The sequence below is a fragment of the Bos grunniens genome, chromosome 10, assembly GCF_055505025.1.
Source record: "Bos grunniens cultivar Pamir isolate PY7600 chromosome 10, Bosgru_T2T1.0, whole genome shotgun sequence".
NCBI classification, from domain to species: Eukaryota; Metazoa; Chordata; class Mammalia; order Artiodactyla; family Bovidae; genus Bos; species Bos grunniens.
Window position 1 is genome coordinate 56,386,926 of NC_141174.1, and position 23,821 is coordinate 56,410,746.

General features: G+C 47.2%; 1 protein-coding gene and 1 pseudogene across 1 annotated transcript; both read left to right on the forward strand.

Moving 5' to 3' along the window:
• The first annotated feature begins 201 nt into the window (after positions 1 to 201).
• Positions 202 to 22,057, forward strand: TPM1 (tropomyosin 1). The gene is given in 10 exon segments (XM_086321366.1): positions 202 to 398; positions 1,150 to 1,284; positions 1,287 to 1,601; positions 15,291 to 15,424; positions 17,377 to 17,494; positions 18,660 to 18,730; positions 19,511 to 19,586; positions 20,053 to 20,115; positions 20,403 to 20,472; positions 21,911 to 22,057. Coding segments are annotated over 10 exon segments (1,179 nt in total). The 5' UTR covers positions 202 to 284; the 3' UTR covers positions 21,994 to 22,057.
• On the forward strand, positions 13,017 to 13,435 carry LOC147364568 (cytochrome b-c1 complex subunit 7 pseudogene; annotated as a pseudogene).
• Positions 22,058 to 23,821: the final 1,764 nt, after the last annotated feature.

The following is a 23,821-nucleotide window of genomic DNA, read 5'->3' on the forward strand; positions in this document are numbered from 1 at the left end:
CGTCAACTGGGAGGCCGGCAGGCGGCAGCGAATGGGCGAGCAGCCCCCGCGGGAGCAGCGGGGAGGGCGCGGGGGGCGGAGGGAGGAGAAGGGGGAAAGGGGGCAGGAGAAAAAAGCTCTTCCAAAAAAGTATTGGCTGTCTTGAGGAATGCGGTCGCCCCCTTGGGAAAGTACATATCTGGGAGCAGCAGGCGGCTCTGCGCTCGCACTCCGGCTCCGCCGCTTCACCGCGCGCTCGCCTCCCTGCTCCCGCCGCAGCCCCAGGGCCCCTCGCCGCCGCCACCATGGACGCCATCAAGAAGAAGATGCAGATGCTCAAGCTCGACAAGGAGAACGCCTTGGATCGAGCGGAGCAGGCGGAGGCCGATAAGAAGGCAGCGGAGGACAGGAGCAAGCAGGTCTGCGCCTCCCCAACCGTGCGCCCGCGGGTCGCCCGCGCTCCGCCCGCCCTGGGGCCGGGAGCCCCGGGACCCGGCCTAGCACCCCTTCCTGGCCCCTCACCCCGAGGACTCCGGGAGCCATCCCCACTCCAGGGCGCCTGAGAAGCGGGAGGGGAAGAGCAGAACTGGCTTATTCTAACTTTTTCTCTTACCTGGGGACGCTTATTTCCCTTCTCCGGTTGCCGGAGCCCGCCAAGTCCCATCAAGTGCTAGAGGCACTTCGTTCTGAGGATCAGAAAACAGTTTTGGATCTGGGGGTGGGGGAGAGGAGGAGGGTTGAAGGGAATCAAGTCCAGAAAGTTTTAGAAGTTCTTCTGGACTTTTGACCGGGGAATATAAAACATTCAACTGGGGGAGGGGGGAAGTCCGGGAGTGGGGAACGACAGTCACGGAGTTTTTTTGGTTAAAACAAAGATGGGACAGAAGAGAGGGTATGGCGGGCGCGGAATCGGGCCCATCCATTTCTTCTGCAATGCTAAGTTGTGGCCTTGAGCCCACTGAGACCTCGGTAGGAGTCTCGTCCCCGGGAGCGGTGGGGGGGTATGAAGTAGCCTCGGGACAAGAGGAGGTTACCTAAGGACCCTTGAACCCCAACTCGGTGGCGCCCCAAAGCTGAAGGGCCCCAGCCAACCCGGTGCCCGTGTTGTGTGTGTGTGTCTAACACCCGGTCCGTGCCGGCCGCCCGCGCCCGCCCGCCGCCGCCCCCCAGCTCGAGGAGGACATAGCGGCCAAGGAGAAGCTGCTGCGGGTGTCGGAGGACGAGCGGGACCGGGTGCTGGAGGAGTTGCACAAGGCAGAGGACAGCCTCCTGGCCGCCGACGAGGCCGCCGCCAAGGTACCCCGGGCGCGCGCGGCGCGGCGCACGAATGGCTAACTCTGTCTCTCTCTCTCTCTCTCCCTCCCTGTCTTTCCCTTTCTCTCTCCCGCTGTCCCTGTCCTTCTGGCTCTGTGCACCCACAACCCTCCCTTGCGGGATCACGCTGCCTGCCGCACCCCCCACCCCGTCCCGTCCCCGTCCCCCACGGCCACTCCCAGCTGGAAGATGAGCTGGTGTCGCTGCAAAAGAAACTCAAGGCCACCGAAGATGAACTGGACAAATACTCCGAGGCTCTCAAAGATGCCCAGGAGAAGCTGGAGCTGGCGGAGAAAAAGGCCACCGACGTAAGTGCACGCACACGCTGCCCCCCTCACCTGCTGCCCTTGGGGCCTGCTCTGGGGGTCACCACAGAGGCCAGAGAACCATGGAGGAGGGTCACCTCCTCTTAGCTGGACACGTGCGCACAGCCTGCCATGGCCCAGAGCACTGGATGCTGCCCTCAACTGCTACTGCACACGTTCATTTTTATTTCATCCATTCCTCTCTTTTTTCTCCTTCTTTCCCTCACCCCTGGGGTTGGAGGCGGGTGGGGGTGGTGAGAATCTGGGAGAACACAGCAACTGAAATTGGACTCTGGAGGTGAACCCTTCCCCGTGGTGGCAGAAAACCTCTGAGGTGTCATCACCAAGGTTTGTGCAAGCAGAATGCCTAGTTTTCTCCACTTTCTTTCTTTTTGCTATCTCTGGTGGGTGGGAAGGCCTGGTTTTCAGTGACCAATCTAGTCAGGATTCAGAAGACCTGGCCTCTATATTGAAAGAATGACATAGTGTGTGCTACTTATTCTGAGAAGGTTAAGCTTGATGGTGGGCCTCAGAAACCCTTGAGGCCTCCTTACCAGGGAAGTCTTAATCCAGCCCTTCAGATCTGCCTGGGAAGATGATACTTGCTTGGGTCTGCACTCTGAGGGCACTAGATACAGAAAGTAAGCTGGGAGTTATATATAGCTCAGTGCTTTATATGGTATAGTGTGCTAGCTGCCCCTGGTTCCCCTGCTTGCCCCGCCCCAACCTGCCAGCCTCTGACAGCCACCACATAGTCTCGAGGATGATGCACACACCACAAAAGCTCTGCCAGTATTTTGTCTTCTGCCCTCTGAAATCTCTTCTAGCTGAAGAGCTTGCCTCTTCTGCTGCATAAGTCAAGACAGGCATTAGATTTCCAAAGAAATGACTTCTTTTTCAGACCATTCTGGAAGCTAATTAAGCCTAGAGGCCCAATTAGGCAAGAATTCCTAGGGAAGTGAGCAACAATTTCAAGAATGTATGAGCACCAGGGAAAGCTATGCCCAGAAAGTTGAACGACTAAGGGCAACGGCAGAATTTTTTGTATGGGAGTAAAGTATACATTGATGGAGGGTCTGGGTTTTGAAATCAGTAAAGGCTTTCTGTGATGTGAAAGGTGTGAAATGTAATCTCCAAGCGTGCTTTGTAAATGAGAGATCCAGACACAGGACATTTAGAATCTGACAAAAAGAAAAAGTTTCAGTGAAGAGCAAGGTCCCTGGAGAGGGGGTTCAAGGAAGCACTGATTTAGCTAAAATATTTAAGTCACAAACTACCTGGCTTTAGAAAAAGAGCCAAAAAACATGTATAACTCTGCACCAGTTTTGTATAATGTAGATCAGATGTCTGCTCCGTATATGGTTAAATGGAGGAGGCCTGTCTCCCCCAGATTCTCCAGCAGGACGTTTATTTAGCTTTTTCAAAAGGGCCGCTGATAGATCAAGGAGAGATATTCCTTATAAGGAAAAGAATGCAGAGAATTTGAAAATAGCCCAGTAAGACTGAAAGCAAGAGGAGAAAAAAGCTACTACAATTCTTAAGGGGGAAAAAAAATCATAATTATTGTGTAACTATGTGGTGCTATCATGTCTTTATTGAAAAATCTTGTTTAAGGGAGCTTTGGAATGAGATGAGGCAGAAGTAGCAAAGAGGATATTTAAAGCTAATGGGAGGGGGGGAGTGGGCGGAGCCAGGAGGAGGGGGAGGTTTCTGAAACTGTTCCCTCCCCCCCACTGGAAAACTGTCCCTAATATGGTACACTTTTTTGGGGGGGTAGTATATTGATTATCTTCCTCTTTTAGGTTGTTTGCAACCTGTAGGGATGTAGAAGACATTCGTGAAGAAATGCTTTATTTAGAGTGATTCCTAACTAGTAAAAATAGTCAAGACCTGAGGAGGAAGAGACAGATGTCACAAAGGGAAGGAGGAGGTAGGAGAGAGGTCAACTTCCTGAGGTCGAATCATATTACATTTGGGACTAGGGCATTGGATTGTCATTACTCACCAGTGTAAAATATTTTTACATTTTTCTACTGCTAAAAACATTTTTCTACTAATTTTCTACCAAACGATTTACAAATCCTATTCCAGAAATGGGCTCGTCCTAGCTTGAAAGGTTGTAATTCACATGGTCAAATCTCTGATGGCTTTGTTTTGAATTTCTTATGGTCTCTCCACCTAAGTGAGGCTGGAGGGGATCAAGGGCTCCATTTTCTTTGGCTTTAAACCCCTTCCCTAATAACTGTGATGTCTATGACATCTGCAATATGTGAGTCTTTATTCCCAATATGTAGGTAGGTCTTTTCTTCCTAAATCAGTGATTCTCAACCTTAACTAAACATTGATGGTTTAAAAACTTAAAATCCAAGCTGCACCCTAGGCCAATTAGAATCGCTGGGATTGAGGTGATTCCAATGTGCAGCCAAGGCTGTGAACAACTGTCCTAAACTCTTTTGTATAATGACATCAGCATGAAAGTGAACTCACCTGAAACTGACTTTCCCAGGTGTTTGAAAAGCAAGACATTAAGTCACTAGTTGGCTGCTTGGAGCATGTGCACGTGTCCAGCATTTTCCAGGGCTCCTGAAGGTTCCCAGATGCTCCCTCTCCCACCCTCAAAGTTGGAGACCTACTGTCTGTACCCTTAGGGAAGCAGTTGTGACCACCCTCCTGACTAGACAAACTGTGGAAACAAAGCGAGAGGCTCCACCTACAGGATGTGAGAGCCCATGCTGGGACTTGTGAGTCTCAGCAGAGACTGTGATAATGTCCTTAGCAAATGAGTCAGAAAAGCAAGTTCAGTTGTTAGGGCTTTCGAGGAGGAGGGGGTTGTCAACTGTGTTTTCTTTCTCTTCATTATTCCCACACTTAAACACATTGGAACTGACTTGAAGGGCCTTCTGTGAGAAAGGTGAGGAAAGAAAGCCATGAGATTTAGAAGACATTTAAAAACATAGCCCAAGGGGAGTATGGACCGAGACTTGTTCCCAGAGATTGTGTCCACTTTGGTTTTCATCCAGCTGCAGCCGGATGCTCTCATAGGGTTCTGTTGGCTTCCTTGGTGTGCTTTTTTTTTTTTTTAACTTCTTGAAGGTTACATACTGTATTGTTGCATTTATATAACATTCAAACAATTATAACATTATAGAGAAGAAAAATAGTAGGTGCCAGGGCTTATATAAGGGATGAGGCAGGGGATAAGTGAACATGACTTCCAAAAGGCAATTTGAGGGATCCTTGGGGTAAAGGAAATGTTCAGTATCTTGTCTGTATTTATTGTTGTTGTGTAGTCACTAAGTGTCTGACTCTTGGCAGCCTCATGGACTGTAGCCTGCCAGGCTCCTCTGTCCATGGGATTTCTCAGGCAAAAATATTGGGAGAGGTTGCCATTTCCTTCTCCAGAGGATCTTCCTGATCCAGGGGTTGAACCCACCTGCATTGGCAGTCACATTCTTTACCTTGGTGTGCTTTTAAAAGGCTTCTCAGTCCAGCCCAGAATTGGTCAGATTCCAGATTACAACCTTCCTACAATCAGAGAAGGCTGTAACTAGAAGGGACCCTTGAGACAATTGTTTTTATGGAAAAGAAAGTAAGTTCCAGAGAGGCTGGCAGGTCTGAGGTCCCACAGATGGTTATGGGCCATAGCCTGACTCTTAAGACAGTGCTTGTGTGTGTTTTGTTTTGTTTTTTAACTTTTTTATATTGGAATATAGCTGATTGACAATATTGTGTGATAGTTTCAGGTGAACAGGGAAGGGACTCAGCCAAATATATATGTATCCATTCTCCCCCAAACTCTCCTCCCCTCCAGGCTGCCACATAAGATTGAGTGGAGCTTCCTGTGCTGTATAGTAGGTCCTTGTTGGTTATCCATTTTAAATATAGCAGAGTGTACATGTCCATCCCAATCTCCATAACCATCCCTTCCCCTCAACCGTAAGTTGATTCTCTAAGTCTGTGAGTCTGTTTCTGTCTTGTAAGTTCATTTAAGGAGTTTCATACCTTATTTCGGAGAAGGCAATGGCATCCCACTCCAGTACTCTTGCCTGGAAAATCCCATGAACGGAGGAGCCTGGAAGGCTGCAGTCCATGGGGTCGCTGAGGGTCGGACACGACTGAGCGACTTCACTTTCACTTTTCACTTTCATGCATTGGAGAAGGAAATGGCAACCCACTCCAGTGTTCTTGCCTGGAGAATCCCAGGGACAGGGGAGCCTGGTGGGCTGCTGTCTATGGGGTCACACAGAGTCGGACACGACTGAAGTGACTTAGCAGCAGCATACCGTATTTCTCCTCTAAGACAATGCCTGTTATTAACTAAAGCTATCATTGAGTTCCCTACTTACCTTGTATTGTGCTTCGCGCTTTCTATTATTTCATAATCCTCATGTACTACTTGGAGAAGGCAATGGCAACCCACTCCAGTACTACTGCCTGGAGAATCCCATAGGCGGAGGAGCCTGGTGGGCTGCAGTCCATGGGGTCGCGAAGAGTCGGACACGACCGAGCGACTTCACTTTCACTTTTCACTTTCATGCACTGGAGAAGGAAATGACAACCCGCTCCAGTGTTCTTGCCTGGAGAATCCCAGGGACGGGGGAGCCTGTGGGCTGCCGTCTATGGGGTCGCACAGAGTCAGACACGACTGAAGCGACTTAGCAGCAGCAGCAGCATGTATTACTATTAACCGCGCTTTTACAGATGAAGTCACGTTGTTTTCCAAGTCACACAGCCAGGCGAGAACCAAAACCCAGCAAGACAGCATTTAGGAGGTTTAACCTCTGCAGTATGTTAGTGGTTTTCACGTCATGAGTTTGGAGGGGAGGAGAGTTGCTGGGTTAGGATCTGGTGTTCTGGGGTTCTTTACAGTCCCTTTGGGGACACATTTAAGCCCCAAAACCCTCGCTCGGCTTCTCTCCCTCTTGGGCAGGGATCTGGCAATCCGGAGCGGAGCGCTCCCGCCGCCAGTAGGCGGCACCGTCGCCCCTTGCAGCCAAATCCGTTACTCCGGGTTCTCCGCGGCGCCAGGGCGGGGCGCTGGGAGTCCAAGTAACATCCTAGGCGCCATGGGGCCCCGTCTCCTGCCCACCTGGTGCCCCCGCAGCGCGCGCCGCGCCCTTCAGCCGGGCAGCCGCGAGCATGCGCCGTGCCTCCCGCGACTGGAGAATTCCCGGGGTCCGCGGCGCGCGACCCGCCCCGCCCGCTGGGTCCGCCCCCGGCGCTCGCGCACCCGCTTGCGGTTCGCCTGAGCTTCCCGGGAGGCCGAGACTTCCGGGCTGAGCCTGGGCCGCAGGGGGCGCCGCCGTCGCGCGCTGCGGCCTGGGCGGGGCGGGCGGTCGGTCGGAGTGCCGCAGCCGCAGCAGCAGCAGGAGCGCAGCAGCCCGCCTCTCCCACCGCAGCCCGCCCGCTTGCCGGCCCGCCGCCGCCCGGCGCGATGGCGGGGAGCAGCTCGCTGGAGGCGGTGCGGAGGAAGATTCGGAGCCTGCAGGAGCAGGCGGACGCCGCGGAGGAGCGCGCGGGCAGCCTGCAGCGCGAACTGGACTACGAGAGGAAGCTGAGGGAGACCGTAAGGGACCCACCCATCACCCACCACCAGAGGCGCCTTCTCCCCGATCGCCCCCCCGCCCCCGCCCCGGCGCCCCGCAAGTCCTCCCGGAGCCCACCTTCTCTACCCCTCCCCCTGCCTCGGGGGGCACCTGGCGCACCTGGGCCCGCAGGTGTCGTCTGGGGAGGGGTCTTGCCCCTTCACCTCGGCCGTTTTCATCTCTCTGGTCTACAGTCAAAGAACCGAGGGGAAAGCAGGAGTGGTGTTGAGAAGGTTCTGGAAGCAGCACTTTCCCAGAAGGGGCTCTGTGTGGGGTGTTTGCGTTCGACACGGCGCCTCGGGTCCCCCGAGGCAAAGGGATGTGCCCTTTGCCCTCCTGGCATTATTTACTCGGAAGGTGGGGACAAAAGAGGTCCCTCCTTGTGGAAATCTGTTCTTTTGGGAAGGACGCTAACAGATCACGTCTGAGGCATTGCCAGGTTTTGAGGCCCGGGGATGCTGAACTCGCCCATCTCTGTCTAGCCTTGGTTTCTTGAAAGCCTGTTTCTGTGGGGTGGGTGAGACACTGACAGCGCGTGTTTTGACTTAGTATGCGGCCCTTTGCCTTTCCCTTTCTTAACCAGCCCTCCTCCCAAGTTCTCCTGTACAGATAGATGTTCCTTTGTTACCGAGTCTTGAAAAAGTTGGCTAAATGGCTATGATTATTGGGTGTTTTCTCCCGCCGGCTTCCCCCTCCCCCACTTTGAGTGTAATATCTGGCTTCCTTCGTTTTTCCTAGGCAAACGTATCCAGCAAACAGGAACAGGATCTCAGAGGTAGTTTAGGCGTTCGCTGTTTGTTCGCTGTTTGAGTATGTGTGTTTTATATCAGGATACTCAAACACCTTGGAAATTTTAGGACAAGCGCTCATACACTGTCGTGCTTGTTGGGTGGGTGGGAGGGTGTGGGCACGCGCGTGCGCGGGGCCTGTGCGCGCTCAGTCGTGTCCAACTCTTTGCGACCCCATGGACTGTAGCGTGCAGTACTAATAGAAGCCTTTAGAGAAAAAGTGTATGTAATGAGAAGTGTGTGTAATGGTGTTATGGTGGGCTGTAGAAGCTATGGGACCTGTGTTGCATAAAATACCTAGAAGCAAATGGATCCTCTTAAGAAGAAAGCCTAACTAGATGCAGTTTCAGATAAAATGGAGAGGAACCAGGAAATCGATAGGCAAGAAATCATTTTCTGTAAAGGACAAGACAGCAAAGGTCCCGTGGCTGTTTCTGCATTTCGCCAGGCAATGAATGAATTCCAACTCCTTCTCTGACTCGCTGTTGTCCTTGAACCATTAGAACCAACAGAACAGGATGATGGATAAGAACTTTTGACCCTGGCTGCGAATCATTGAACGTGTCAGCCCCTCAGTTCGCGGACTGCACAATGTTTGTAATGGTAGTACCTGCCTGTTGTGAGGATGAAAAGAGTATGTGTAAAGAAGTTGCCATGGCGCTTAGCACACTAGTGCCTTGTGTCAGTTAGTATTAGAATGGCTTTGCACTCTGCATCGCTCATTATTCCCTTGCTTTCAGTTCTCCAGCTATCAAAGGGCTTTAAAAATGGGATGCTCATTTCACTATATCTTAAAACACTCCATTTCAATGCTTCTAATCAGTAATTCTTATTTCAACTTGAACAGAGAGAGGACACAGGCAGGCTGGAAGGAATGTTTGATGGGTCAAAGCAGTGTTAGTGGTGGAAGTTGGTAGAGCTTCCCTCCCCCTGCTAAGAAAGGGTATATGTGGTCTTGTACAGGAGCGCCTCTTATGGACTCCTGTCCTGGTGATTGATGTTAGACACAGAAGATAAATTTTATGAAGGGCACGTTGTGACTATTACACTCACCTTCTCTTTTGGGCTTAGTTTTTATAACAGTACTCTTCCTGGGCCAGTTGGGTAAAGGTAGTGCTTTCATTCTTTTCAAAGCTTTGTGTTAAAAAGTTTAAATAACTTCAATTTTTAAAGCAATTTTTGAAAATAGTCTATCCAGAAGATGGGACAGACGGACACAGAACTTTTTATGAAAACAACTTAAGGACTGGGTCAGCCCACAGAAGAGGGAATTTCAGATTGAGAGGTGTTCCTAACTTACAAAACTGAAACTTGAAGATAGCTAATTTAAGGTGGTTTCTTGGTAGTTGTCAGACATAGCTATGAGTTAAGCTAGCAGTCACAGTTTTTCTTGGTAGCAGAGATAAAAGTTTAGTGACAAAGTCGTGAACCACTGCAAAAAAATATTTGGAGAGTTACCTCTACATTCAGAGTCTCAAAGGTTCAGACAGGCTGTAGTTAATTGGCCCTGTTACACCAGCACTTACCTTGGAAAAAGCAGTCATCTCTCTTTTTCTACTGGTTTATTTTTTCCAAGGTGTGTGGGCCGTTCAGAATGTTGGAATGCAACTACTTTGCTCGATGTAATGGTTGACTCTAGGTCTTGTGACCCACTGGGGTTTTGTTTGTCTTTTGTCCTTATCAAAGGAAAAGAGGGAGCAAGAAGAAGCCAGTCCTCCTTTCTCCTTTCTGGATGGTACCCAGCAAACAAAGGGACTTACAGTTGCAACCTGTAGGTTCTTAATTGGTAACTTTATTAAATCATAGGAAAAACCAACTTACAAAAATCCCAGCCCTTTCCCGCTTTAGAATTGGTAAATATTTCTGAGACCAGGATTCTAAAAGTGTATTTTGTGTTCACATTGGCACCCCCAGGGTGGCAATAACAGGAGTGTACTCTCTGCCTTTCTGCTTTCATATATAGATGAGGCTAAGGCACTACAATGCCCTGTTCATATCCCTTCTTGCTCATTGTACAAATATGCCTCATGAATTATAGGCTTTGGTGCGGATAGAGAGGTTGTTTTTATCTCTTATCCATGGGAGTGCCCCTTAATGTCATGCGTGTTTTTTTTCCCCCTTTCCTTACCATATAAGGGCAGAAGTTTAACTTGGCAGTAGTGGCTTGGTCTTACACAGTAAAGGGTGAAACCGTCTCTGGACAACTACACTTTGAATGAAATAAAAAGACCTGACCTGTGATCATCCCATGCTGCACTCCAGTTCAGGAGGACTTGGAAAATATATTCAGAGGATTTGTTCTTAGAATATAATACTATTCTCCTACCATTATTTCTTCTTAAGTGTTAACAGGACTACTTGTTTTTAAAGTAAAAGTCATTGCTATTTTTAAATTGTCTCTAGGTATATTGACTGTAACATCTGGATTTTGTGAAAATCTAGGCCCTGTAAAAGTTTTCTTTCAGATCTGACTTGGAGAAATATTTTTGCTGTATTGTGTGGGCATGCCTCTGATGGCTTTGTAGCTTTGTAGCGTCTTGTAGAAGAGCACAGGAATGGTGTACACCTGCCCTGTGGAAGAGGGCTTCCCAGGTGGCTCAGTGGTGAAGAATGCACCTGCCAACACAGGAGACAAAAGAGGCTTGGATTTGATCTCTGGGTCAAGAAGATCCCCTGGAGCAGGAAATGGCAGCCCACTCCAGTATTCTTGCTTGGAGAATCCCATGGACAGAGGAGCCTGGCATGCTATAACCCATGGGGTCGCAAAGGATCAGACATGAGTGAACAGCTGAGCACACCCCTTGTGGAAGGGGATGGGGCAAGGCACATACAGCTCTAAGGCACCTCACAAGTGCAGGGCACCTGGTGGTTGCTTAACAACAATTCTCCAGGAAGACAGTTGGTAACCTTTACTAATATAGCAGTCTCTTTTCTGAGTAGCTCATAGCATGTTGAGACACAATAGCATTTTTGAAATAAAAGAAACTAACATCCTAAACAAAGACTTTGCCAGCAGTGTCAACACATGGGTTACCTTGTTAGAAGATAACCTAGGACACTGAGGGGGATTTTCATGCCTGGAAATAATTTGCGTCTGGGGTCGTGACCCTTCCCAAACGCCTTGTTATTTATATCTGCTTTTTAAATAACAAAAGGTCCTGTGGCTGTGAGGTTTGTACTGAGGCAACAGCCAGTGAAGTCTTAAGTAGACTGCCCAGGTATTGTGATGAAAACAACCTTAGAAAATACCTGAATAAGCCTCAGAACTCAGAGAATACACACCAGAAATAAAAGCTAGTGAAGGTGAGAGATGTGAGCCTTTTGAACACAGCATAATCCAAAAAAAAAAAGTGAAAAGAGTGCCCTTAATTGATGAAATTGAATGTATCTTCAGTTCTAGGGAGCCAAACTTAATTGTGATCAGACCAGTACTGTAAGGCTGTACTTCTCTTCTGAGAAGCCTGGAAGAGTCCAGGTTTTTCCCTGGGGAACCTTTTGTAAGGATACTTACTCCCCAGATACTGCATTCAAATCCAGGCTGTAACCTACAAGCACCTTTGCCCATCTTGCTGTGAAACCTCCCAGGGCAGCAGCCGTTGGCTTCTTGGGTTGAGAACAAATGCTCTGTGTCCTTGTGTGAGCTGTTCCCCCTTGGTATTACTTGATGATGTTTTTGATTTTATACCACGCCTTTTTTCAAAAAGCATTGAGAGGACTTGCTCAGCAGATGATAATGAGTACAGTTCTCCTAGTCCTGGTTAGGCCTTGTCCCGAAGGCCTTTCTTTGAGTCAGGGGCTTGAATTGGGGGTGACTGTAGAGAACCTGCCGTGCTGATGTCAGAAGGTGGAAAGACCCCATAGGTGAGAACCAACAATTCCAGGGCTTCTCTGAGGCTCCAGGAAGCCTTGAAAAGTGAAACAGGCGAGCCTGTACAGGAGGAGCAGGGACTGGGTACTTGTCCTGTCTCCCGCTGATGGCTATGTGACCCAAGCATGCTTCAACCCTCAGGGTCAGAGGTCCCTCCCTCTTCCTATTTGCTCAACAAAGAGCTGCATAAGTGCTTCCTGTAGGCTTTGCTGGCGTCTTTGGGTGGGGTGGTGGGTGGGTGCTTTTTTATAGTGCAGATTCCCACCTTCCTCTCTTGACCTCTTGGATCAGAATCTCTAGGGATGGGGCCTGGAAATGTGTACTTTTAATATGTGTCTTCAGGTGAACTCAGACAGCCATTTGTGGGAATTAGGGACCCTTTGAGCTAAACATCTGAGACCCCATTTTTGTGGACCACTCACAGGTCTGTTTTCTGCACTGACCCAGTGGGGCTCCTGGAACTGGTATCCATTCCTGGCTGTTGTTTGGGTGCCCTCTATGGGGCCTGTCGACTGGTATTCCTATAGGACACAACCCCTAATGTAGATTCTACAAAATGCTCTAAGGGGGAAAGAAGTTCCATTTATAAAACTGCATCCAGAGCTAAAGAAAAAGCAGAGTGGAGGCCAGAAGAGCAAAGATTTGGATCAATGGGGGTTCCTCTCAGGGAGGGAGATCTTTTGTGCAGAGGCAGGAATGAACATGGAGTGCTGTCTCCAACGCCCCAGGTACATGGGAGCCTGGGGACCCAGAGTGGCCTGTCACCTGAAAGGTCCTTTCCCTAGAGCATAAACAGTCTCCTTTCTGTGAGTACAAAGTCCTTGAGGTCAGGGCCCAGATTGAAAACAGAGCTGGAAACTTCTAGTGTGGTGGCTACAGAAATTGTTTTGAAAATCTTGTTGACATTTCTCTGGCCACAGCACCTATAACAAGCATATTTAAGAAAGAGGGAGAAAATACTTTTGAGTACATGACCTAGACACTCTACTGATTTTTTTTCTTGGTGGTATTTTAGGGGGTGGGTTTGTTTTGCTCTTCATTTTAGTTTTCAGCTTTCAGAGTTGCTTGCTTGTCCTCCCACCCCAGTTCATAAAAGGAATAGAATTTTCCTTCTATCTCAGGTCAACATGGCAAACAGGCTAGCCGTTTCGGCATCAAGCAGGTGGAGCTGGAGGGTATTCGAAAATGGTATGCAAGGCTACTGGGTTCAATAAACTGGGCTTAATGCCAGATGATACAATGTATGAGAATGACGATGTAAAAGAAGCCATAAGAAGGCTTCCTGAGAACCTTTATAACGACAGAGGGTTTCGCATTAAGAGAGCGCTGGACCTGAGCATGAGGCAGCAGATCCTGCCTAAAGAGCAGTGGACAAAATACGAGGCAGATAAATTCTACCTTGAACCATATCTAAAAGAGGTTATTCAGGAAAGAAAAGAGAAAAATGGGCAAGGAAATAATTTAGTAGTCTAAATCTGTGGATACAGCTGTTCTCAAGTATTTTTATGAAATTGGTTAAACCTGAAGTGTATAATGTAGAACTCTTTGGGCTGTAAATGTATTGCTTTAAATAAATATTATAATTCTTGTTGAGGGGAGTGAAAAAAGGAATAGAATTTTTCTGGAACTGGAAAATACAGAAATCTGACCTGACCCAAAGATATGCCGTTAATGTATACCTTCTTCCAGTTTTTTTTTTTTTTTTAATACAGGGCTAAAAACTTTTAAAAGTTCTCGTACTTAAGAAATGTGTTATCCATATTACCCTCATCCCTCCCGCCACCGCCAGCCCCCAAAAAACCATGTTCACTGGCCATTGAGACCTGGTGGGGCCCAATTCTCACTGTGCATCTATAATGATTGACTTTGTGGGTGGGTACAGTTGTAAACTGACCTTGGATTCGTTTCACATTTCCCCCTACTCCCTGCCTCCATCAGCCAGTTGTTACTACATAGTTAATTTTTGACGAGATAAAAGTGTATTTGAATGTTTTTATAGAGTCCTTCACCGAGGTTGGAGATGCCCTAATCACCTCTCTTTCCCAGAGAGAACTTGGCTTTTAAAATTTTACAAATCTAGATGAGCAGAGAGCAGAGTGTTCTCATGTTCCTTTAGTTCAAGGCTGTGATCGTAGACTCTCACTACTTGTACATTTCAAGCCCGTGTACCATGGGTCCAGAACTCAGAAAGTTGCTTTTGTTTAAGTTGTTTTTGCTTATTTTATTCGGTAGACATTTACTGAGCCCATACTCCATGTAGAGAATCATGATTCCTTGCACATAAGAAGGAACGTGAGTAAGGAAGATAGCACTGTAGGTAGAGAGCTAGCATCATCCCTAAGTGCAGGCCGTAATTTTTAGAAAACTCCCAAATGTCCTGAAAACCCCATCATTGCAGGATAAGCACACATTCAAAGTAGATGATGTGAGTCTGAGTGAACTCCGGGAGTTGGTGATGGACAGGGAGGCCTGGCGTGCTGCGATTCATGGGGTCGCAAAGAGTCAGACGCGACTGAACTGAACTGAACTGAACTGAAAGTAGATGAGGAAACACTACCAGATTAGCAAATTCCATCTTTCACTTCCGTGCATAATATTTAAACAGCCACCAATGCAAGTGTATGTAATGGACTCAGCCAGTCTTGCAAGTGTCCTGAGGCTCATAGTAATAAATGCTTGTAACTGTAGGTAAACATCACATCCCAAAAAAAGGAGCATATTTCAGAGATAGATACCAAGTGAAAACAGTATCTAAGGAGCTTGAAACTCTTCTTGTAGCAACCCTGACTTGTGAGAAATGCCTGTAGGCTTAGGTCACAGGCGCTTGGGAAATTTGTCTTGGCACTATTCCAGTGTGACCTGTTATCCTCAAGAGGTGCTGAAGGGCACGGGGGCTTACTGGGTTTTGTTGTGTCTCTGTATGGTTTTATATTTTAGAACCACTGAACTTAAAAATCTTTTAGTTCCTAAAATATTTAATAAAGCCCCTTTGAGAATGTGATCAGAAGAAAGGAGAATTGAGACTCCTGAGTCAGAGTTCTCGCCGAGCTCCTCTCATCTTGTGTGATGGAGCCTGGGTCAGTCCTGTCGCCTCTATCCACACCTCATCCCCCACCGTGTGAGGTGGCTGTGATGAAGCTCCCCTCTGACAGTCAGATAAAGCCAGCCTGTTGAAATCTGTGGTAGAAAGGAACCAAATGAGAAAGTGTTGCTGACGGTCTCTCTGTCTCGCGGGGATGATATATGTGGATATATGTGGACAACCACTGGATAAATCAATGGATGAACATATCCAGCAACTCCAGAGTTGACCACGGCTTGTAGCACACTTTAGGGTAGCTCACCACAAAGCCAGGCTTCCTTGTTGAACCAACGTTTCAGTCCAGCCCCTCTTGAAGGCACTACCCTCACATCCTCTCCAACACTAAAACACCTCTCATTCTCTGCCCAGGCTGAAGCCGACGTAGCTTCTCTGAACAGACGCATCCAGCTGGTTGAGGAAGAGTTGGATCGTGCCCAGGAGCGTCTGGCAACAGCTCTGCAGAAGCTGGAGGAGGCCGAGAAGGCAGCAGATGAGAGTGAGAGGTGAGGCCCCCTCGTCCAGCCCACCTGTTAGCACAACCTTTCCCCCTGATGGAACCAGAGGGCTCTCTGATCTTGGGTGTCTGAGGATTTCACAGCACCTTGGTGCCATTTCCTCACTTGATCCAGGGGTAACTACTGGTTTTATTTGTTTAACACTAGTGGAACACTTTTGTTTTAAATCTCAAGGTTGCAAAGAAGAAAAAGACTCTGTTCCTGCCCTCCTAGAGCTCACCACCCAGCGAGGGAGATGGATGTATAAACGGGAGGTTCTAGGGATGTGATTTGGTTCTTTCATTCCTGCTGACCATGGAGCAATTCTGCATTTTGTTTAAAAGATAACTTTATGTTAAAATACACCAAGAAGGCTTAGGCTGAGGTAAATAAAGTATGGGCTGTCAGTTGTCAAATAGCCCAACAAATGAGTGAAAGAGAAAGCACAGATAAACCAGAAATATAATCCACAAAAGTAAGTTGTGTTGGACTTAGTAAAGCTGGTAAGTCATGCGTGCACAAGTAAATACAGTCAGATCTGCATGTCCTCTGAGCCCACTCACCCCGTGACCTGGCTCTCCCTGACTTATGACCCCAAGATCCAGCCTTGTGGTAGTAAAGGAAGACCAGGGCCATATCAGCCATCATGTTATTCCAGCAGGCATTTTCTCTCATGCTTAGCTGTTCAAGTTAATGTACTCCTGTTGCTTGGAAGCACTCCAAGAAAGACTCCATAATACTGGAGAGAGTTCTGTCCTTAGAGAGATGAGGAAGCAGTGTAGTGTCTCAGACACTGGCAGTCGGTATCTGTGCTATGACCTGGCAGGTATATGCAGTCAATCCTTTTGTCCCTTTCTCCATTTTTGAGGTGCATTTCTGCTCCCTGCCACCATGGGAAAAGGGTGATTTCAGACTTTAGGATTAAAAAAGCTCGTTAGCTGAAGTTTTTCAGTTCATTATTCACCATTGTGTGTTGTCTCTTCTAACTAAGAGTTTTGGAATTTTTAAAGATGACTCACCATCTCTTCGGAGAAGGCAATGGCACCCCACTCCAGTATTCCTGCCTGGAAAATCCCATGGACGGAGGAGCCTGGAAGGCTGTAGTCCATGGGATCGCTAAGGGTCGGACAGACTGAGCGACTTCACTTTTACTTTTCACTTTCATGCATTGGAGAAGGAAATGGCAACCCACTCCAGTATTCTTGCCTGGAGAATCCCAGGGACAGAGGAGCCTGGTGGGCTGCAGTCCATGGGGTTGCAAAGAGTCGGACACGACTAAGAGACTTCCCTTTCACTTTTCACTTTCACGCATTGGAGAAGGAAATGGCAGCCCACTCCAGTGTTCTTGCCTGGAGAATCCCAGGGACGGGGAGCCTGGTGGGCTGCCATCTATGGGGTTGCACAGAGTTGGACACAACTGAAGCGACTTAGCAGCAGCAGCATGGTCAAATACTAGCAGTTTCATTTGATTCAATCTAATAGTTACATTTGTGGCTAAAGGGGTAAGAAAAATTACTTTCTTTGTGGGAAAAAAGTACACAAAGGTAAATTTGCTTTTGTTCTAACCTTGATCCATTTCCAGGCTAAGGCTTACCACTGGAAAAGGGAAGAAGTCCCATTATTTATACAGCAAGTAAAGCATGTTGGCTTTTCTGATTCCACCCCTTCCAGATTCAAAAAAAAAAGGACCATGCCATGGTGCCTTTCATTAAACATGAGCTGCCTGGACAGTGTCAGCCGTACCAAAAGAATAAGCTTTCCTTCACAATAAACAGAGAGAGGGAAGTGGATGTCTTTTCCTGCCTTCGGCTCTGGAAAGTCTCACATTATGGCTTGGAAGATGAAAGTAGCTATGTTTCAGTCGGTCAGTCACACTGAACCTCACAAACCATGGCTGTGCAATGGGAGTTCATGGAAGGCACCTCTAAATCTTGGCTTTTCCTGCCGATCTTCCTTTTCAGAGGCATGAAAGTCATTGAGAGCCGAGCCCAAAAGGATGAGGAGAAGATGGAGATTCAGGAGATCCAGCTGAAAGAGGCCAAGCACATCGCTGAGGATGCCGACCGCAAGTATGAAGAGGTCAGATCCTAGAGCTCAAGGCCTCATGGGTCTCAGCCATGGCCCAGAAGCAGGGACTGGGGGAGCAATGAAACCATCTGCTTCCTTAGCAGAAATGAGTGTTTTTGAGAAGGAGATTTCCTTTGTCTCCAGAAGATGGTTCTTAATTTTGATCCTGCTAGGGAGTCATTCGCACTGGGAAAGACCAGGGATTTGTTGTCCCTCCACCCTCAAAGACTAGGACAAAAGATCTTTGGCCAGACAGCAGGGAAGGTTGGGTCTCTTATGTTTTGTGAAAGGAGTCTCTCATGCTGTCACCATGCAAACAGTTATCCCTAGTGAGATCCACCTGGTGCGTCCCAGTTTAGGCAGGGTGGAGACACAGACCACACATTCGCTTCCTGGATTCATGGAGGCACCTCTCAGTCTGTCCTCTCTCCTCACGATTCCCAGGTGAATCACCTCCTGGTCATGTCCCCATGAAAGCACCCTCCTGTGTTAAGAGCCCACATGACTCTTTAAGGTTTTAGTTTTCCCTTTAGCTCTCCTGAAACACCACTGACTCTTCATCATCATCATCCTCTCCAGGTTACGCTATGCTCGCTAATTTTGAAATGCTTCATAGGATCCCTTCTTCCTGGTCCTTTCTTCCTTCGACCTCATTAGTTCTCTTACCAACTTCTCATGTTAGCATTTCTTGCTATTTCTGTTGGCATTTTTAACCTCCTCCACAAAAGGAAGTGGAGGTACAGAGCTCTAAATTGATGAAGTTCTTTTAGGGTTATTTTCAGTCTTGCCTTGCAGCTCCCACCTTTTCAGCATAAAAGGCATCATGTCTCATCATCCTGCTATTTCAGAGATGGTGAATTTCATCTCTTCCCCTCCTTCCACAGTTGGTCTGGCTGCTGTGTAATTATACAGGCTTCAGTTGGGTCAGACTTCAAATGTGCCTGCCTACTCATAACTGACCATTCTGGATCTTTGTGAGCAGATGGCCTCCTCTCCATGGGCATTCCTGGTAGAGAGTTGCTTCCCTTCCAGTCCACGGGAGAGAGGATCATCTTGTTTGTAGGCAAGAACTCCCAGGGGCTGAGTCTAGCCCCTGCTCTCCTCCCACACACACACACACCGTCCTCAGAGCTTGGAAGCCCCATGGTGTCTGTGTTTTATGTGTGTCCTGCTGCAGGTGGCCCGTAAGCTGGTCATCATTGAGAGTGACCTGGAGCGTGCAGAGGAGCGGGCTGAGCTTTCAGAAGGGTAAGCGGGCCCGGCGCCAGGAGGCCCTGTGTGGGGTGCTGCGGAGCAGTGACTAAACAGCATGACCTTCTGGCAGCTGCACATTTACCTGTTTCAGCTCCGGGCTCCTCATGTGCTCATTCGACATGGATGAGCCACGAGTCTGGAACATGGAGGACTTGTGTGGGGTGTCTGTGTATGAATGCGTGTATCACTGCATGCCTTACCTGCACACTGATTTTTAGAATGGCCTTGTGCATTTCCTGTGTCCACTAACAGCCAAGTTCGACAGCTGGAAGAACAATTAAGAATAATGGATCAGACCTTGAAAGCATTAATGGCTGCAGAGGATAAGGTACTGATGGCTCATGTATGGGTTTAGGTTTAACTGCAACCCAGGCGTCTTTCAGCTTCCAATGCCTACTGGTCCGTTTTTATAACGACTGCACCTTCACTACACCCTCTGCTATCTTATATCTTGCTTTAAGTGCTTTCTTTGGGTCCTTTATACTCTTTTGTTTTTCCTTCATAAATGCTCTTTGGTGCAGCCAAAAAAGAAGCCAAATCATCACACTTTGAAGTTGTTGGATTTTGTCTCCCCACCTCTCTGCATTGGAAGGAAGGTCCAGGGCAGTGTCCATAGTGAAATTGGACATCTCAGCCCCTGATGGTTTGGCTTCTTTAAGGCAGCCCTTTGTTCTCTAGGACTCGGTTTTCATTTTTTTCCCATCCCTCTCCTTTTTCTCTCCTCCTTCCTCTGGCCTGTCTCCCACCCTTTCTACCTCTGATCGAAAACATTAGCAAATGTGCCGAGCTTGAAGAAGAGTTGAAAACTGTGACGAACAACTTGAAATCACTGGAGGCTCAGGCTGAGAAGGTAGGCCAGGAGCACCATGTCGGGGAGAGGCATCATTTAAGAGCTACTCAAGAGACACCCGCTTTTTCCCTTCTAAGGCCCTGCCAGTCAGATGAATAGTCCATTAGAGACTTTAGCCAGAGGCCTCATTTTGAGGCGATTTCCTGATGGTTATTGATACCAGATTCTTTCTTTTTTATTTTTTCATTCAATGGAAAATCCATTTTGTGTTGAGTATGTGAGTCATCCATAACAATTAATTTAAACGAAGTGCCAAATGGATAAGTGATCTTGTTCTTATCCCATGTAAAACAATAGGCAGGAAAGCAGAGACCGCATTGTGGCATGCCATCTGATCCCAGAGGCTCCATTACCTCCTGAGAGATGCTCAACATCTGTTGGCTGGGCTGGCACTTTCTTTGTATTAGAAGACACAAGTATAGGGTGAGCTGTGGCCTGACATCTGGAACGTTCTTTCTGATTACAGTACTCACAGAAGGAAGACAAATACGAGGAAGAGATCAAGGTCCTTTCTGACAAGCTGAAGGAGGTAATATTAGGGGTGTTTTGAACAAAGCCAACTGGATTGAGTTTGTCTCTATGGAGCCGAGACATTTTTCATTTTAATGTTACAATGATCCAGGAATATTCCGGGGTGGGCTTGGAGAGCCAGCAGTGGTAGCCAGCCACCTCTCACCGTGGTGATTCACTGGTGGGTGGTTTCAGACCACTTTGTGGGTGCCAGGCTTGACTTTCATTTTCTGGTTTCCCTATCTTTATAGCTACCAGCCACCTAAAACTTCCCAATTTTGATTGAAATAAATTGAATTATTGCAGGCTGAGACTCGAGCTGAGTTTGCGGAGAGGTCAGTAACTAAATTGGAGAAAAGCATTGATGACTTGGAAGGTAAGATCTTAAGTCTTGTTTCTAACTTAGTCCTTATGGCTGAATACTGATGTGGCAAAGTGACTTTCCAGTCATGGCATCCTCCTTGACACACTCCTTTGCTCTTGCACATTTTTCCGGTCTGCTCTGTGGAGTTCTATGGCTCTTAAGCTCTCTGATCACCAGATGACCTCTAGCCACCAGACGGGGCCCGTCTTCTTTTTGTAACAGCAGATGCCAAGTGGCTCTACTGCACACTCTTAGAAGTGTGGCTGGTTTATTTTTCACTGTGAGTGAGGCGGTTGTAGGTGAGAATGACTGGTGTGTTTTCTGTCTTTAGTGATACCTTCTTATTGTCAGAATGGTAAGGATTTGGTTTTTAGGCACAACTTAATCTTTCCCCAGGTATGAATTCAATGTAAGGGCTTGGGTTTATTTTTCTAAGTTACTAATCATCTTGGCATATGCTCTGTGCCCTGAAAGGAGGGTGGAGGGTAACAGGGCATTATTGCACTTGGACATTATACGTAAGCATTTCTTTGCTAAGATATTGAGGTTTTATTTTGATAACACCCTCTCTGTCTCTCAGAAATTCCAAATGTTGAGCTCCAAGGCTGTGAAAAAAGAAAGGAAAAAATATGTAAAATATATGTACCAAAGGTGGAGGGGGCTAGAGAAGGAATTGGGGGTTGGTTCAGATGATACCCAAGCTGGTGGAAAAGAGAAGGTGACACATGGTGCAAAACAGTCTCCAAAGCGCAGCAAGGTATGACACCTTCATTGTTAGAAAAACTGAAGTGCAAACTTGGCACAGTGACACTGTAAGAAGCGTGGCTCTCCTCCGTTTTCAAGCCTCCTGGACCACTGAAGGAAGCTTGAGTGGGAAGGCCACAGGGAGTAGTCTGGATAGCACCGAGAAATCCATTTCCCAGTGGTCTAGCTCGGTCAGGAAGTCAGTGGTTTGAAGGTGGAGCCAGATAAGGATTACAGACTGTAGTCACAAATTGTTCCTCCAAAACAATGCCCGTGGCTATTTTTTCCACTGTTTATAGTTGCAGGTGGCTGACTACTCCAGTGCAGTTAAATTATAGCTCTATAAAAGCAAAGCTGTCCTATTGCTCCTCCCCAAGCGGGAGATAGCCTTCTGTGGTTTTGTTTAGGGTTTTAACATGGTTTACTGGTATACCTACCATATTTGTTACGATTTTCATATTGAGTTTCTTGTTTTATTTTCTAATGGGTTTTGTTTTTTCTGTTTTTGTTTCAATTTTATTAAAAAAAAAACAAAAACAAAACGCACGTCTCCTGCATTGGCCACCTGCTGCGGCATCACTTCCTTCATGCATTGCCCTTTTCTTGCTGCTGTGTCGGGATGGTGTCCCTGCCACCCTCATTCACCTTCCATCTCTTGATCACTCTCCATGTCCTTGCACCTCTGCCTTCCACTTCCTGGTCATAGACGAGCTGTACGCTCAGAAACTGAAGTACAAAGCCATCAGCGAGGAGCTGGACCACGCTCTCAACGACATGACTTCCATGTAAATGTTCATCCACCCTGCCTGCTCACATCCGTGCCCTCATGCTAATATGATCAGTTCGCCACCACTCCCTCTTGTATCTCCAGAATCTCTGCCTTTACACCTTTCTGCTCACTCTCTCTGCACAATCTAGGAGAGTCATTGTTTGGGTTTTTTTCACATTCTACTAGTATACAGGCCAAGTAGATTGTCTATACAAACCGTCTTCCTTTCAGAATCCATTCATTCCACATTGTCTCAGCTAGATCGTTCCCACCATGCAGTGAACTGGCATAGAAGTGACTTGGGCACTGTACTTGTAGGAACGTACACTAGGCTCAAGTAAAATCAGTAGGCCGTGCAGTTGTGCAAGAATTGCCCAAGAAATAGCAAAAGCCAGTTTCCTGTGATTCAGTTAAATATAATGTGAACATTTTTTATTAAAAAAAAAATACAAATTTAAGGAACTCTACATCCTCAGATGACTGAGGCTCTGAGAGGAGGGAAATTGATCCAGAACAGCATAAAGGATGTTGCTGTAAAACATCACATCTTTCTTTTAAGAATTTTAGACAAAAATGAACCTTTTGCTGAGTAGCCAAGCCTTTAATTTTCTGTTTATATAAAAAGAATTAACATATAAGCACCACAACCTGTGTCAAAGAAATGGGACATAAAGCATAGATTGTGTGCTCTTAAGCACATCATGTGTTCTTTAGGAGGGGTTTAAGTTTCTGTTTATATAAAAAGTAATATGCAAACAGCACAACCTGTGTCAAAGAAATGGGACATAAAGCACAGATTGTGTGATATGAGTTTGAGGGTTAATGGCCCAGCTTTTACTACTTCTGGGCAGTAAGGGTGGAGTAAATAGTCTTAATCTCACGAGAACCTGGAGCATACACAACTAACTTTCGTATTACTAACCAAGCCTGAACGTTGAACCGGTTCTGCCCCACTAAATTCTAACTTGGAGTGTTTCACAGAGGCTTCCTTTTAATCTCACAAGATGGCACTGAATTCCACATAAGCTGGAAATTTCACTTTCCAGGCCCACCTGTCATTCCTTTACCCATGCAGAAAAATGGTAGTCTGAAGAGTGTTGGCATGTGCCTGCTGCCTTACACATTATAGAATCATCATGCTACCCCCGGAGACATGACTGTTACCATGGAAACTGGAGAAACTTGCATCCTCTCTCCACTCATTTATAAATGAGGGGGTAGATCAGATCATCTGTCTCTGATTGCTAAAATGTGGTGATTCTATGAGGAAAACTTGCAGCATCACGTTTGGTTATGTACTCTGAAAGGTGGGCTTAGCTTAAAATCTGAGTTCTGTTCACTGGTCTTCTTACAATGATCCCTCCCGGAGAAGAGGCTTGTGCTGGCCTCGGGCCCAGGCCCTGGTGGGCAAGGATTTACATCCTCCCACAGCTGTGACTGGCAGCAGGTTTTGCATGTCTGCTTCTCACCTGTTTGGAGTGCTGCTCTCATCTGTTCACTTAGCTTCCCTGTTTTTTCTGTTGTACCACTTTTTTTTTTCTGTTTCTCCCACCTTTTCTCTTCATGCAGATAAGTTTCTTTGCTTCACTTCTCCCAAGACCCCTTCATCGAGCTGGATGTCCCACCTCTCTGAGCTCTGCAGTTTGTCTGTTCTCCAGCTGACCCTGATTCTTTCTTTTCACATCCTGCCTTAGGGCCAGGTACACACTGTGCTTCCTGTTGTACAGAAGCTCTTCACTTCAGTGTAAAATAAACACTATGTAAGCTGTTTCTGTTTGCTATTCTTTTTACTTCTTATTTATTGATATTTTAGTTTAAACGCTGAATAAAACCACAAATCTGCTTCAC